Below are 13,535 nucleotides of genomic sequence, written 5' to 3' on the forward strand. Positions count from 1 at the left end.
TTTCTAGCCTTTGATTAATCTTTTGAAGAGTAAATCTCAACCTTTGAAACTAGCACAATCCTTGTGCTTCTCCTAATCTCAATCATAGCCTTTGATTTTAAGAGAACCCATCTCTACTCTCTAGAGAAACACAATCCTTGCCATCAAGTCCCTTTAAATCTCCACCCTTGATAATGAACTAAAGACTACATCTCCACCATCCATTCTTTTATTAGGCTATTTAGATATTTATTTAACTTGCAAATTTGGCAATCCATGCCACTTTCAAGACTCAATTATAGCCATTAGATCTTAATCCATTTCAAGCTAAATCCTCAACCCTTGGATCAATTCTCCAATTCCCATAATTCTCCAATTTTTAAAATTAAGAAATAATGACTGATTTCAAGATTGACTATTTCTCCATTTTTTTCATTTAATTTAAATCCCATAAATTATCAAGCATTTAATGGAGACTAAAATCTTTTTCCTTTTGATTTAATATAAATGGCTCTTGAAAGACATAATTCCATTTTCTTTGGCATTTAATTAAATCCACCATTTCCCACATAAATGCATGACTAATTTCCATTTAATATAGAATTTCTTTTAATTCTCTCCATAATGACTCTCATTTAATGCTTGAGAGACTAATTTCTTTTCTTTTTGCATTTCTTTAAATCTCACTCTTGCTTCACAAGATCATGCCAAGTGTCCCATTACACTTAATCAACAAATTTATTATTCCCAAATTAAATTAAATCTCATTCCATCAGATCTTGCCAAGTGTCACAAATCTAATCATACTTGGCTTCCATTTTAATTTCCTAATTATCCATACACTTAATCAAGAATTAAATTCTCCAATATAAATAATTTCTCCAAAAATAATTTATCTTTTTATGGGACGGAACTCCAAATTACCATTTTGCCCATCTTAAGGCATCTTATATATTATGTGCCTTTTCTTTAATTCGAGGGCAATTATGGAAATTTTTATATACAAATATTTTCTTAATTGATAATTTTATCATAACTTATCAAGGGTATTACAATAGAAGGCCGAAATGCACGGTAGTGATAGAGATCATCCTCGAGAATCTTGGATTTGATGAATATTACGAGCTGATAAGCATTAGTGTGCGAGTTGTTTGGGGTTGATAGAATCCGAATGGCGTAAGAATCTTAGATTAGATGGAAAGATTATTCGAGTTTCTTAAGCTAAGATCTAGTCTGGGGGTTGAGCTAGGTGCCAAGCTATAGGCCCGCATCCCAATGGATCAATATGGTCCACATTATCCTTTATTTATTTAATAGTAAGATATTTAATTTCTACATATTTCATTAATGAAGTAATTAAAATTTTATTACTCTTAAAATTAAGGACACGATTTCAATATAAACAATAAAATAAAGTCTAGCTAGAGATTTAGCAGCAAAAATAACGTCTTCCAAAAAATACTTGTCCCTAAAATTTCGCAACGAATTTCTCTATTTCATTGCAAATTACACAGGTAGATATATATATTTGTGACAAAATTTGCAATGGATTCCCAAAATCTGTCACAAAAATAATTAATTTTTCTAACAAATACTTTTTAAGACAGATTATCTATGACAAAATCTATAGCAACAAATTTAATTGATCTTTTAAAATTTATTTTCCACCGTTGACCATCAGTGGCAAAAAATTAATTAATTTTAAAAATAAAATTCTATTGCAATTTTGCTACAACTTAATTCGTGAAAAATATTAATTAATTTAAAAAAATAAAATTATATTTTACAAAATTAAAAAATGAACCTAATAGACATAATAGACAATAGCAAGGTATTACAAATAGAATTAGAAATTAAAAGAATAGATATAGATATATACATAAAATATGTATTTATACAAAATTTTGGTGTATGATATTTACTATTTAGTCTCTTTTATATATATTTTGTTTGCTTTTATGATAATATTTTAAAAAAATAATATTGATACGATTGACAAACAAATAAGATATTGAATATTGAAAGTTTATTGATTAAGCAGTGTGTTTAACATATTATGAGTCTAAATAAATTTAAGAGTTGCTAATTCGCGTTGCTTTGTGCTAGGAAAATGTTGCGGAAAATCTCTACAAAAAGTAGGGTTAGTGCAATAACATCGAACCAGATATAATCGAATGTAAAGAACAATATACAAAGTACCGATAACAGCAACAAGAAGATGAACACAAAGTAATAACTCCTTGTTTAAAACCGATTCAAGGCTCAGATCTGTGAGTCCATTCACCACTTTGGTAATGCCAACGAATAGAAACCATAAGCCACAACGAAACCCTCAAACCGAAAGCCCAGAAAGGCCCAACACCTCTCGGTCGAACTCAACCGAAGCCCTCTCTCACCCAAACGATCAAAGCCACACATAGTAGGTTACCACAGAAGGTAGATTGGTCACAAAGACAGAGGGTAGAAAGCACAAAGCAAAGAGAAAAGCTTCCTGAGAACAGATGATCAAAAACCCCCTAAATAGGGCACACACATCACCAACAAATTGGCCAAGATCAACAAGGAAAGATGCGGTCTCTCCACATGGAAAGAAGCATCGGATTAACATGGAAATGGAGACATCGAAGATCAGCCACTAAAGGAAACCGCAAAGGAAGCAATCGGCCAAGCAAGGAAATGAGAGAAAGAGAGAGACTAGGGTTCGGCCGAGGGAAAGAAACAACAAGAAATGGGCTGCACAAAATGGCCTTTTATATGTGGGCTTAGGAGATAATGGGCTTTTGGGCTCAAAACAGTGGCTTCCCCCCACTTGAGCAAATGGGCTAAGGCCTATTTCTCCTCTAAAGTGGGAATAGGGCTTGTGGCCCGACTTCTAAAATGGGCTGCCTAAAAGTGGTGATGGACTTGGGTTCTTCAATCCCTGACCAAAGCCTATGAAGATAGAACCCACCCGAAAAATCGTCATAGCCTTGGGCCTCATTAGAAAACACAAAACCAACAATCTCCACCTTAATTCCTAATGAGGCCAGCACACATAGGCAACATGCAACAAATGCATAACATAACAACAAATGCACAATTTAAGCAACACATGCATGTATTAGCAACAAATGCCTAATCATGCAACAAAAGCCTAATCATCCACACAGGAAATAAACATGCAACAAAAGCATAAACATGCAACAAATGCATAAATATGCTACAAATACATAAGATAGGCAACAAATGCTTAAACATGCAACAAATGCATGAACTTGCATATTATCCACATAGGAAATGCAACAAATGCATATCATCCACATAGGAAATGCAACAAATGCATATTATCCATATAGGAAATGCAACAAATGCATATCATCCACTTAGGAAATGCAACAAATGCATAAACATGCAATCAATGCATAAACTTGCAACAAATGCATAAATATGCAACAAATGCATAAACATGCAACAAATGCATATTATCCACATAGGAAATGTAACAAATGCATAAATATGAGCTAGCTCTCTCTCCATTCCACTTAGGTTTGGATCTCACTAATCCTCCCACTTAGGGTAAGGGTCTCTCTGATCCTCCCACTTAGGGTAAGATCTCTCTAATCCTCCCACTTAGGCTAGGATTTCTCTATTCCCTCCACTTAGGCTAGGATTTCTCACTTATCCTACCACTTAGGCTAGGATCTCACTCATCCTACCACTTATGTTAGGATTTCTCTAATCCCACTTAGGGTTAGGCCCTCTCATCATCTTCCTACTTAGGGTGATTGAGTGACTCCACCTCACTTATGGTAGTATCGCTTTCATTTTTGTTTCAAAAGATAGACAAAATGCCCCACCCCTTTGAAAGTCCCTATTTCATAATGTGTGTCCATGTTCACAAAGAAAATGCTTAACACAAATAAGTAGTGCAACCTACAAAACACTAAGTTCTTCACACTGTATCCTATACAATGGATATGCACAAAACAAATTCAATCAAGGGGCAAAATTTTTAACAGAGATAAAAATTTTAAAGCACTAAGCAATTAAGGGGAGGATTTACTAGACACAATTTTAAAGCACTTAAGCAATTAAAACAGCCACAAGTAAATCATAAAAAAAAAATTCAAAACAAACACTGGATACCCACTAAGAGTATAAGAAATTAGATATGCAAACTAAGGAGATTTTAAAGAAAACACAAAGTTTTAATTTAAAGAAAACTTAGGTAGCAGATTCACAAAGAATCAAAGGGCCAATTAGCAACAGATTTTTCAAACACTTAGTAATTTTAGTAATCACACAGATTAACGCAGGATTACTCAGCAATATCTAAAAGACACTATGCAGTTTAGATAACAGTAAATCAAAAAACAGCCACTGGAACCCACAAAGGATCAGACCAAGCAGAATTCACACACGACACTAAGCAACTGATTTTCTAAGCAAGACTTAACCGCACCAAAACAGGTTATGCTAGCACAAGAAAATCACAGATAATCCTAATTCTAGCAACAAGCAATGGTTACCACCACAGGATAACCCCAAACCTAATGGCCACCCCTACACGATGACTTGCTAGATGCTAGAAATGAGAATTACAGAATTTAAAACCATAGAGGTTACCAGTAAAGATCTCAAAACTGAGATCTGTAAGTGATGCAGGATCAGATCTGGAATAGAAGACGGGCACCCCGGCCTCCACGCGCTACCTCGTGCACCGCCGCCTGCAAGGCCACGCGTCGCTGGCCGACAGATAAGTGAGCAACCATGTGCTGCTAGGGGAGATGACCCATGACTTGCTGGATCCGGATCTGGGGTCCTTTCAACCCAACTCACAACCTGCAAAGAATAATCGAACCGAGATCAGATCTGATATGGAACAAACTCACCGTGAAATCGGATCTGAAAACGATGGGGGTTTTTCAAATCTAATTCGAACAAGCACTACCTAGGAGCCATACAAGGCTCTGATACCAATTGTTGCGAAAAATCTCTACAAAAAGTAGGGTTAATGCAATAATATCAAACCAGATATAATCGAATGTAAAGAACAATATACAAAGTACCGATAACAGCAACAAGAAGATGAACACGAAGTAATAACTCCCTATTTAAAACCGATTCAAGGGTCAAATCTGTGAGTTTGTTCACCACTTTGGTAACGCTAACGAATAGGAACCACAAGCCACAATGAAACCCTCAAACCGAAAGCCCAGAAAGCCCCAACACCTCTTGGGTGAACTCAACCGAAGCCCTCTCTCACCCAAACGATCAAAGCCACAAATAATAGGTTACCACAGAAGGTTGATCGATCACAAAAACAGAGGGTAGAAAGCACAAAACAAAGAGAAAAGCTTCCTGAGAACGGATGATCGAAAACCCCCTAAATAGGGCACACACATCACCAACAAATCAGCCAAGATCAACAAGGATAGATGCGGTCTCTCCACATGGAAAGAAGCATCGAACTGACATGGAAATGGAGCCATCGAAGATCATCCGTAAAAGGAAACCACGAAGGAAGCAATCAGCCAAGCAAGGAAACGAGAGAGAGAGAGAGAGAGAGAGAGAGAGAGAGAGAGAGAGAGTGTAGCGACCCATAAATAGCAAATTAATTTAATTATTGAGTTATTGTGTTAATCTAAATTACAAGGAATATTAAAATAATTTGTTGTTATAAATAATAATAGATTATGTGATTTTAAGAAAAGAAGAAATTAAGGTAATTAATTAATTATTTTAGAATATTTTTGGAATAAGAAAAAAATTTGAAATAAATTAAATTGTGTGATTTTTGGTAGTTTTGGGCATTAATGTAATTAATAAAGGGTGTGTGTGTGTGAATAATGAAAGTTGGAAGGGGCTGGTGCGATTTCAGAAAAGGGACCAAAGTTCCCTTTAAATTTAATGGGCCGCATTATAAGGTTGAGGGAGCTAGCTGGTGCAGGTGGCACGCGGGCGAGGTCGCGGGTTCGATTCGTGATGTGCGCGCACGCAAGGCCGAGATTTTGCTGATTTTTAATCAGCCAAAGGCGTCCAAAAACGATGTCGTTTCATCAATGGCGGTGGCCTCCAGCGCTGGCTCCACGGCTGCCACGTGGCCGCGCCTTAGCTGCTCGTTTTGCTCCTATTTAAGCCCAATTTCGGGTGTTTTTCTTGCAGCTAAACAGTGAGCAAATTTTAGAAAGAAACAGCGTGTGCGCGGGAGAAAAATTGGAAGATTTTGGTGGAAAAATCAAGATTTAATTAAGTTTAATTCAAGTTTTGATTAGCCAGGTATGTAGAGAAACTAGTAATAAATATTTTGTACGATCAAAATTTCGTTTAGAGTTCAATTTTGTTAATTTTGGCAAATTATTGAGGTATTGCAGTTTGTATAATTTTTACCACGTTGGGTCAAAACAAGCCTAAGGATATCTTCGTAAAGGTAAGTTCTTTATACCCTCTACAATGTCCCTTTTGTTGTCAATTTATTTGACCTCCCTTCGTTCGTTTTGGCCGTTAATTGATTATGGAATTTTTGAACGTTTCACTTTAAAATTTAAATTATTAAATTGGCCTCGTGGATTTTATTTGTTGGTTGCCTACGGGGGTTTATGCCACCCCCTACCTGTGGGAATGATGCCGTACTCACCTGGGGATTGGTTCTTAGTTGTTCGGGTATTATTATGGATTTTGGTTGTTTATTGGTTAGAGCGGTTGTGCAGTGGGCGCAAGGATTGGCTGTTCGGTGACGGAATGACTGTTGTCCGGTCTATCTTAGGCCGTCGGCTGGTCACTCATATTCACTGATCGTTGACCGGTGCCAAGCACTGTTGACTAGCCCTACCGTTACGTGATTATAGCATGACTGGTTACATTTTATTCTTGTTGCATGGATTGGTGTGCACATAGGTACGGGCTGCATGTTGGGGTTATCATGATCTGGTTATACTTGGTCATGGACATTCTAGCTTGGTTATGTTGCATCCAGTATGGACATATGCATCGCGTGTGGTTTACTATGTGGGCAGAGCATGGCCTGATGCCTGGATGTATGGGCGCCAGTGTATCACGTTGATGCTCACTACGTCATTGCATTTTTATGTGCATTGCATGGTTACTGGTAGTTATCAGTTCTCGGATGGGAGGACCATTCTGAGGGAGCCTATGGCTCGGGTGTCGGGAGTATCGACACGGAGACACGGGTGACGAGAGTACCGACCCGGGACAACGCGCGTAGGTTTGTTGGAGATTTATGTTGCCTTTTAGGGCAGCGGCAAGTTGGTATGGGACTTGGGTGCTAGGTGTCTTGTGTGGGCCCCAGGGACCAGTATGTGTTTTCTTTATGCTATGCTGTTGTGTTGTAGTGTCTCATGGCTTGTGTGTATGTGTGGGACTATGTTTGGGGTGATCTCCTCTTCTATTCACGTTACAGCCTTCATTTTCTTAAAACTTGCTGAGTCTTGCGACTCATCTTGCTTTCCATCATTCCAAGTAAGGGTAAAGCGAAGTTCGAGGGCGGAGATCATACCACTTAGCAGACAGTCGTATCGGTAGGGAATACAGTTTGCTTGCCCCCGTTGTCTCTAATATTTTGTCAGGATTTCTGTCTCTCATTTTTTACTGTGCCGAGTTGTTCCTTGTATCTTTTATTTGTTGGCACAGGTGTCTGTATATATTTTCATATACTCCATGATCGCTATTCTAGCGGGGTATCTATGTGCATGCATGTATACCGTTTTGCTTCTGCTGTTGTATTTTTTATGTATGCATGCCAGGGTATTTTTGTCTTGTGTTTCATTCCTATTTCCCTTCCGTAAGCGCTCCCATTCAGGTAGACCGGGTGGTTGGGATATCCGAGCGGAGATGCTTATAATGTTGGTATCAGAGCATTATTGAGTCAGTTTGGGGGACAAGTAATTGTACACTAAGACTGTTTGGTAGAGTTAGAGAGTTAGGTCATATCTTTAATTTCGAAATACGTTCTAATTAATCTTGGTTATGTAGGACTCATGGACGCACACCGTGGATGAGGTCGTGGACGATTGCCGGCGCAAGATAGAGGGCACCTTGTTCCTACTCCTGAGGTACAGGCGACAGGTGCGGGAAATGAGAGACAGCCAGGGCCTTCGGACATGCAGGAGACATTGGCAGGCATCTTACGAGCCGTGGATGTGCTAGTGACATCATAGTTACGTCAGGAGTGTAGTCATGATGGTAGGACCAGTACAGCCCAGGCGTCACACTCAGGTATGCTGGGGGCAGGGGATAGTTCCGGTGCTGCATTACTTAAAGATTTTATGGCACTACGTTCGCCAGAGCTTAGTGGGGGTGCCGACGCGACAGAGGTCGAGGACTGGCTATTGGCAGTGGAGAAGCATTTGCGATCTATAAACTGTGCAGAGGCCCACAAGGTTCGACTAGGGACCTTTTTGTTGCGAGGTGACGCCGAGCGATGGTGGGAGACCACCAGACAACGATATGGTGATGAGGGCCCGACATGGGCATAGTTTGTTGCGGCGTTCAATGAGACCTATGTACCTACTTGGGTCAGAGAGCAGAAGGTATTCAAGTTTATTGAGTTGCAGCAGGGAAGCAAGACAGTCACACAGTATGAGACTGAGTTTGTGGCGTTATCTCGTTATGCTCCAGAATTGGTAACTCCTGAGTCTCGTAGAGTCAACAAATTCCAGAGGGGGTTCCGACCAGAGATTCGCCACACCATGGCTGGTATCGAGGCACCCGACTTCCCTACGGCTGTCCAGCGGGCCCACGCAGTTGAGCGAGACCAATTGGAGGCTCGATCGGATTAGTTAGTCATGAAGGGCGCAGGGAGCAGTAGTAAGAAGAGAAAGTGGGATGCCGGCAGTAAGAGTTTAGGGTTTCCACCGTGCCGATAGTGCGGGCAGAGACACCGGGGACAGTGCCGGGATGTACGTCGGGATGTGTGTTATCGTTGTGGTCAGCCAGGACATTTGAAGAGGGATTGTCCACAGGAGCCTAGACCGGCTACACCGGCCACACCAGCTGCAGGGCAGGATATCATTTGCTTTCGCTGTGGACAGAGGGGCCACCGAGCGAACGTGTGCACCCAGCTAGCACAGATTGGAGGGCTACAGACTGGCGGAGTAGGGCCCAGACCAGTTCAGAGACAGTCTACACCTAGGGCGCAAGGTCTAAGAGCACCATTATCCCTACCAGCAATACAACGCCCAGGGCCTACAGAGAGAGTACAGATGCAGGGGAAGGCGTTTGCGGTGACAGCTGCCGAGGCGGCTGAGGGCAGTGACACAATACAAGGTATACTTTCTCTCCATGGTCACGACGTACGTGCCTTATTTGATACAGGTTCTACCCACTCTTTCATAGCACCACACATATTGCATAAGATCTCGATCCCGTGTAACCACTTTCCATATAATTTGTCTGTTTCGACACTAGGAGGGACGGTATTGTTGGGGAGTGAGATGGCCAGGGATTGCAAGATAGGGATTCACAACCAGGTATTTTTAGGGGATCTTATTGTTTTGGAGATCCAGGATTTTGACTTATTGTTAGGTATGGATTGGCTCTCACGGCACTATGCTCGAGTTGATTGTCGTTGGAAGGTGATTTCATTTGAGTACCCGGGGAAACCAGTTGTTACATACCGGGGTGTGAAGTCAGTGGTGACTACGCCGATGATATCAGTTATGCACGCCGAGAGGCTTATACGACGTGGGTGTGAAGTCTATTTTGCATTTGTTACCGTGATAGCTGGGGAGAAGAAGGAGTTGGCTACCTATCCTATGGTGCGAGACTTTTCAAATGTGTTCCCAGATGAGTTGTCGGGACTACCGCCGCACCAGGAGATTGATTTTGCAGTCGATCTGATACCAGGTACGCAGCCCATTTCCAAGACTCCTTATCGTATGGCTGCTAATGAATTGAAGGAACTCAAGGTGCAATTGCAAGATCTTTTGGATAGAGGTTTTATTCGACCGAGCACATCACCATGGGGGGCCCCAGTATTATTTGTGCATAAGAAGAACGGGTCTATGCGATTATGTATAGATTACCGACAGCTGAATCAGGTAACAGTTAAGAATAAGTACCCCCTACTCCGTGTGGATGATTTACTGGATCAGTTGCGTGGTGCATCGATGTTCTCCAAGATAGACTTGCAGTCAAGTTATCATCAGGTGCGGGTCAGATAGGAGGATATTGCGAAGACCGCATTTCGTACACGTTACGGGCATTATGACTTTGTGGTCATGCCATTTGGGCTGACCAATGCCCCTGCAATGTTTATGGATTTGATGAACAGGGTGTTCAAGGAATATTTGGATTCCTTTGTCATAGTTTTTATTGACGACATCCTAGTCTACTCACCGAGCCCTGAGATACACGAGGTGTATCTGACTATGGTTCTGAAGAAACTCAGGGAAGAGCAGTTGTGTGCGAAATTTTCTAAATGTGAGTTTTGGAAGACCCGAGTTGTATTCTTGGGACACGTGATCTCAGGTGAGGGTATCTCAGTAGATCCAGAGAAGACCAGAGTCGTGATGGATTGGCCGAGACCGATGACAGAGACGGAGATTCAGAGTTTTCTTGGCCTTGCCGGGTATTATCGACGGTTCATAGAAGGCTTTGCACGGCTTGCATCACCTCTGACGAAGTTGACAAGGAAGGGCATCAGATTTAGTTGGGACGAGTCTTGTGAGAGATCCTTCCAAGAGTTGAAGCGGCGTTTGACATCGACACCAGTGCTGATGATACCCAGGAGTGGTGAGTTATTTACTGTATACAGGGCTGCCTCATATGCAGGGCTAAGATATGTTTTGATGCAAGACGACTGAGTGAATGCTTATGCATCCAAACAATTGAAAAAGCATGAACAGAATTATCCTACCCATGACCTAGAGTTGGCGACCGTAGTATCTGCTCTGAAGATTTGGAGGCATTATCTTTATGGTGAGAGAGTCCAGATATACACTGATCACAAGAGCCTTAAGTACCTTTTTTCACATAAGGAACTTAATATGAGACAACGCCGTTGGTTAGAGCTGCTCAAAGATTATGACTGTGAGATCCTCTATCACCTAGGTAAAGCTAATGTGGTAGTAGATGCTTTAAGTCACCGTGGAGCTTCAGTTGCAGCTATGATGGTGCAGGAGTAGTTCTTACTAGAGTAGATGAGTGACCTTATCATCTTAGTGGCACCAGACAATCCTACCCTTTATTGTGTTGCCATGAGTATCCATTCAGACTTAGAGGATCAGATTCGCGATCGACAGCGACAGGATGTGGAGCTTAGCGAAATCATGGCTGATATGGAAAGATTTGGGCCATTGGGGTACAGCCAGAGGGACGACGGTTTGCTATTGTTCCATGGACGGATTTGTGTGCCGAATGACAATGATATCAGGTAGAGGATCCTAGAGGAAGCTCATCGTTCTCCCTATACTATCCATCCTGGAGCGACGAAGATGTATCAGGGCTTGCGACATCAATATTGGTAGAGCAGCATGAAGAGGAGCGTAGCAGAATTTGTATCACGATGTTTGGTGTGCCAGCAAGTCAAAGCCAAGCACTAGAGGCCCGCGGGATTGTTACGACCTTTAGCTGTGTCGGAGTGGAAATAGGAATGTATAACTATGGATTTCATCTCGGGATTGCCGCGATCCAGTCGGGGATTTGATTCGATATGGGTGATTATTGACTGATTGACTAAATTAGCTCACTTCTTACCCATCAAGAAGACCTATCCTATTCATAGACTGGCCAAGTTATACATTGATGAGGTGGTGAGACTGCACGGAGTACCAGCCAGTATTGTGTCAGACAGGGACCCTCGGTTCACCACATGATTTTGGGAGACGTTATAGAGTGCTATGGGGACCCAGTTGACTTTCAGTATAGCCTTCCATCCTCAGACCGACAGGCAGTCGGAGCGGATCATACAGACTGTGGTGGACATGCTTCATGCCTGTGTATTGGACTTCCATGGGAGCTGAGATGACCATCTGTTGCTAGTGGAGTTTGCCTACAATAATAGCTTCCAGGCTAGTATTGGGATGGCACCTTTTGAGGCGTTGTACGGGCGACCGTATAGATCATCGCTTTGTTGGACTGAGATTGGGGAGCGAGTGTTGCTTGGACCGGAGTTGGTAAAGTAGACGACAGAGAAGATCCAGTTGATTCGGGTTAGGATGAAAGCAGCTCAAGACCTTCAGAAGAGTTACGCGGACAGACGACGCTGGGATTTGGAGTTTGATGCGGGTGATCATGTTTTCCTTCGAGTCTGCCGATGAAGGGTGTCCGATGCTTTGGAGTATCTGGCAAGCTGAGTCCTCGCTATGTGAGACCGTTCGAGATACTGGAGCGAGTCAGACCGTTGGCTTACCGGTTAGCTTTACCCCCTTAGTTAGCCCACGTACATGATGTTTTTCACATCTCTATGCTTCACAAGTACGTGGCAGATACCGTGCATGTTATTGATTATCAACCGCTTGTGGTGTAAGAGGACGTGTCGTTCATCGAGTTGCCTGCCAGTATCGTGGATTGGAAAGAGAAAGTGCTCTGCAACCGTACGATTCCCTATGTAAAGGTTCAGTGGCAGCGATATACCCTTGAGGAGGCTACTTGGGAGCTAGAGGAGGACATGAGGCGACTTCACCCTCAGTTATTTGCCTAGCCAGGTACGAATTTCGAGGACAAAATTCTTTTAAAGGGGGAGGATTTGTAGCGACACGTAAATAGCAAATTAATTTAATTATTGAGTTATTATGTTAATCTAAATTAAAAGGAATATTAAAATAATTTATTGTTATAAATAATAATAGATTATGTGATTTTAAGAAAATAAGAAATTAAGGTAATTAATTAATTATTTTAGAATGTTTCTGGAATAAGAAAAAATTTGAAATAAATTAAATTGTGTGATTTTTGGTAGTTTTGGGCGTTCATGTAATTAATAAAGGGGTGTGTGTGTGAATAATGGAAGTTGGAGGGGGTTGGCGCGATTTCAGAAAAGAGACCAAAGTTCCCTTTAAATTTAATGGGCCGCATTATAAGGTTGAGGGAACTGGCTGGCGCAGGTGGCACGCGGGAGTGTGGGCGCGGGCGAGGTCGCGAGTTCGATTCGAGGTGTGTGCGCGCGCAAGGCCGAGATTTTGCTGATTTTTAATCAGCCAAAGGCGTCCAAAAACGATGCCGTTTCGTCAATGGCGATGGCCTCCAGCGCTGGCTCCGCGGCTGCCATGTGACTGCGCCTCAGCCTCTCATTTTGCTCCTATTTAAGCAAAATTTCAGGCATTTTTCTTACAGCCAAACAGTGAGCAAATTTCAGAAAGAAACAGCGTGCGCGTGGGAGAAAAATTGGGAGATTTTGGTGGAAAAATCAAGATTTAATCAAGTTTAATTCAAGTTTTGATTATCCAGGTATGTAGAGAAACTAGTAATAAATATTCTGCACGGTCAAAATTTCATTTAGAGTCCAATTTTGTTAATTTTGGCAAATTATTGGGGTGTTGCAGTTTGTATAATTTTTACCGCGTTGGGTCAAAACAAGCCTAAGGATATATTCGTAAAGGCAAGTTCTTTATACCCTC

At 41.6% G+C, this 13,535-nt stretch overlaps 1 protein-coding gene across 1 annotated transcript; it reads left to right on the forward strand.

Moving 5' to 3' along the window:
- Positions 1–10,346: 10,346 nt before the first annotated feature.
- On the forward strand, positions 10,347–11,102 carry LOC127805611 (uncharacterized mitochondrial protein AtMg00860-like). The gene is made up of 2 exons (XM_052342360.1): positions 10,347–10,710; positions 10,846–11,102. The coding sequence occupies exons 1-2, from the start codon at positions 10,347–10,349 to the stop codon at positions 11,100–11,102; spliced, it is 621 nt and encodes a 206-aa protein (XP_052198320.1).
- Positions 11,103–13,535: the final 2,433 nt, after the last annotated feature.

This window comes from Diospyros lotus, chromosome 7, assembly GCF_014633365.1.
Source record: "Diospyros lotus cultivar Yz01 chromosome 7, ASM1463336v1, whole genome shotgun sequence".
NCBI lineage: Eukaryota > Viridiplantae > Streptophyta > Magnoliopsida > Ericales > Ebenaceae > Diospyros > Diospyros lotus.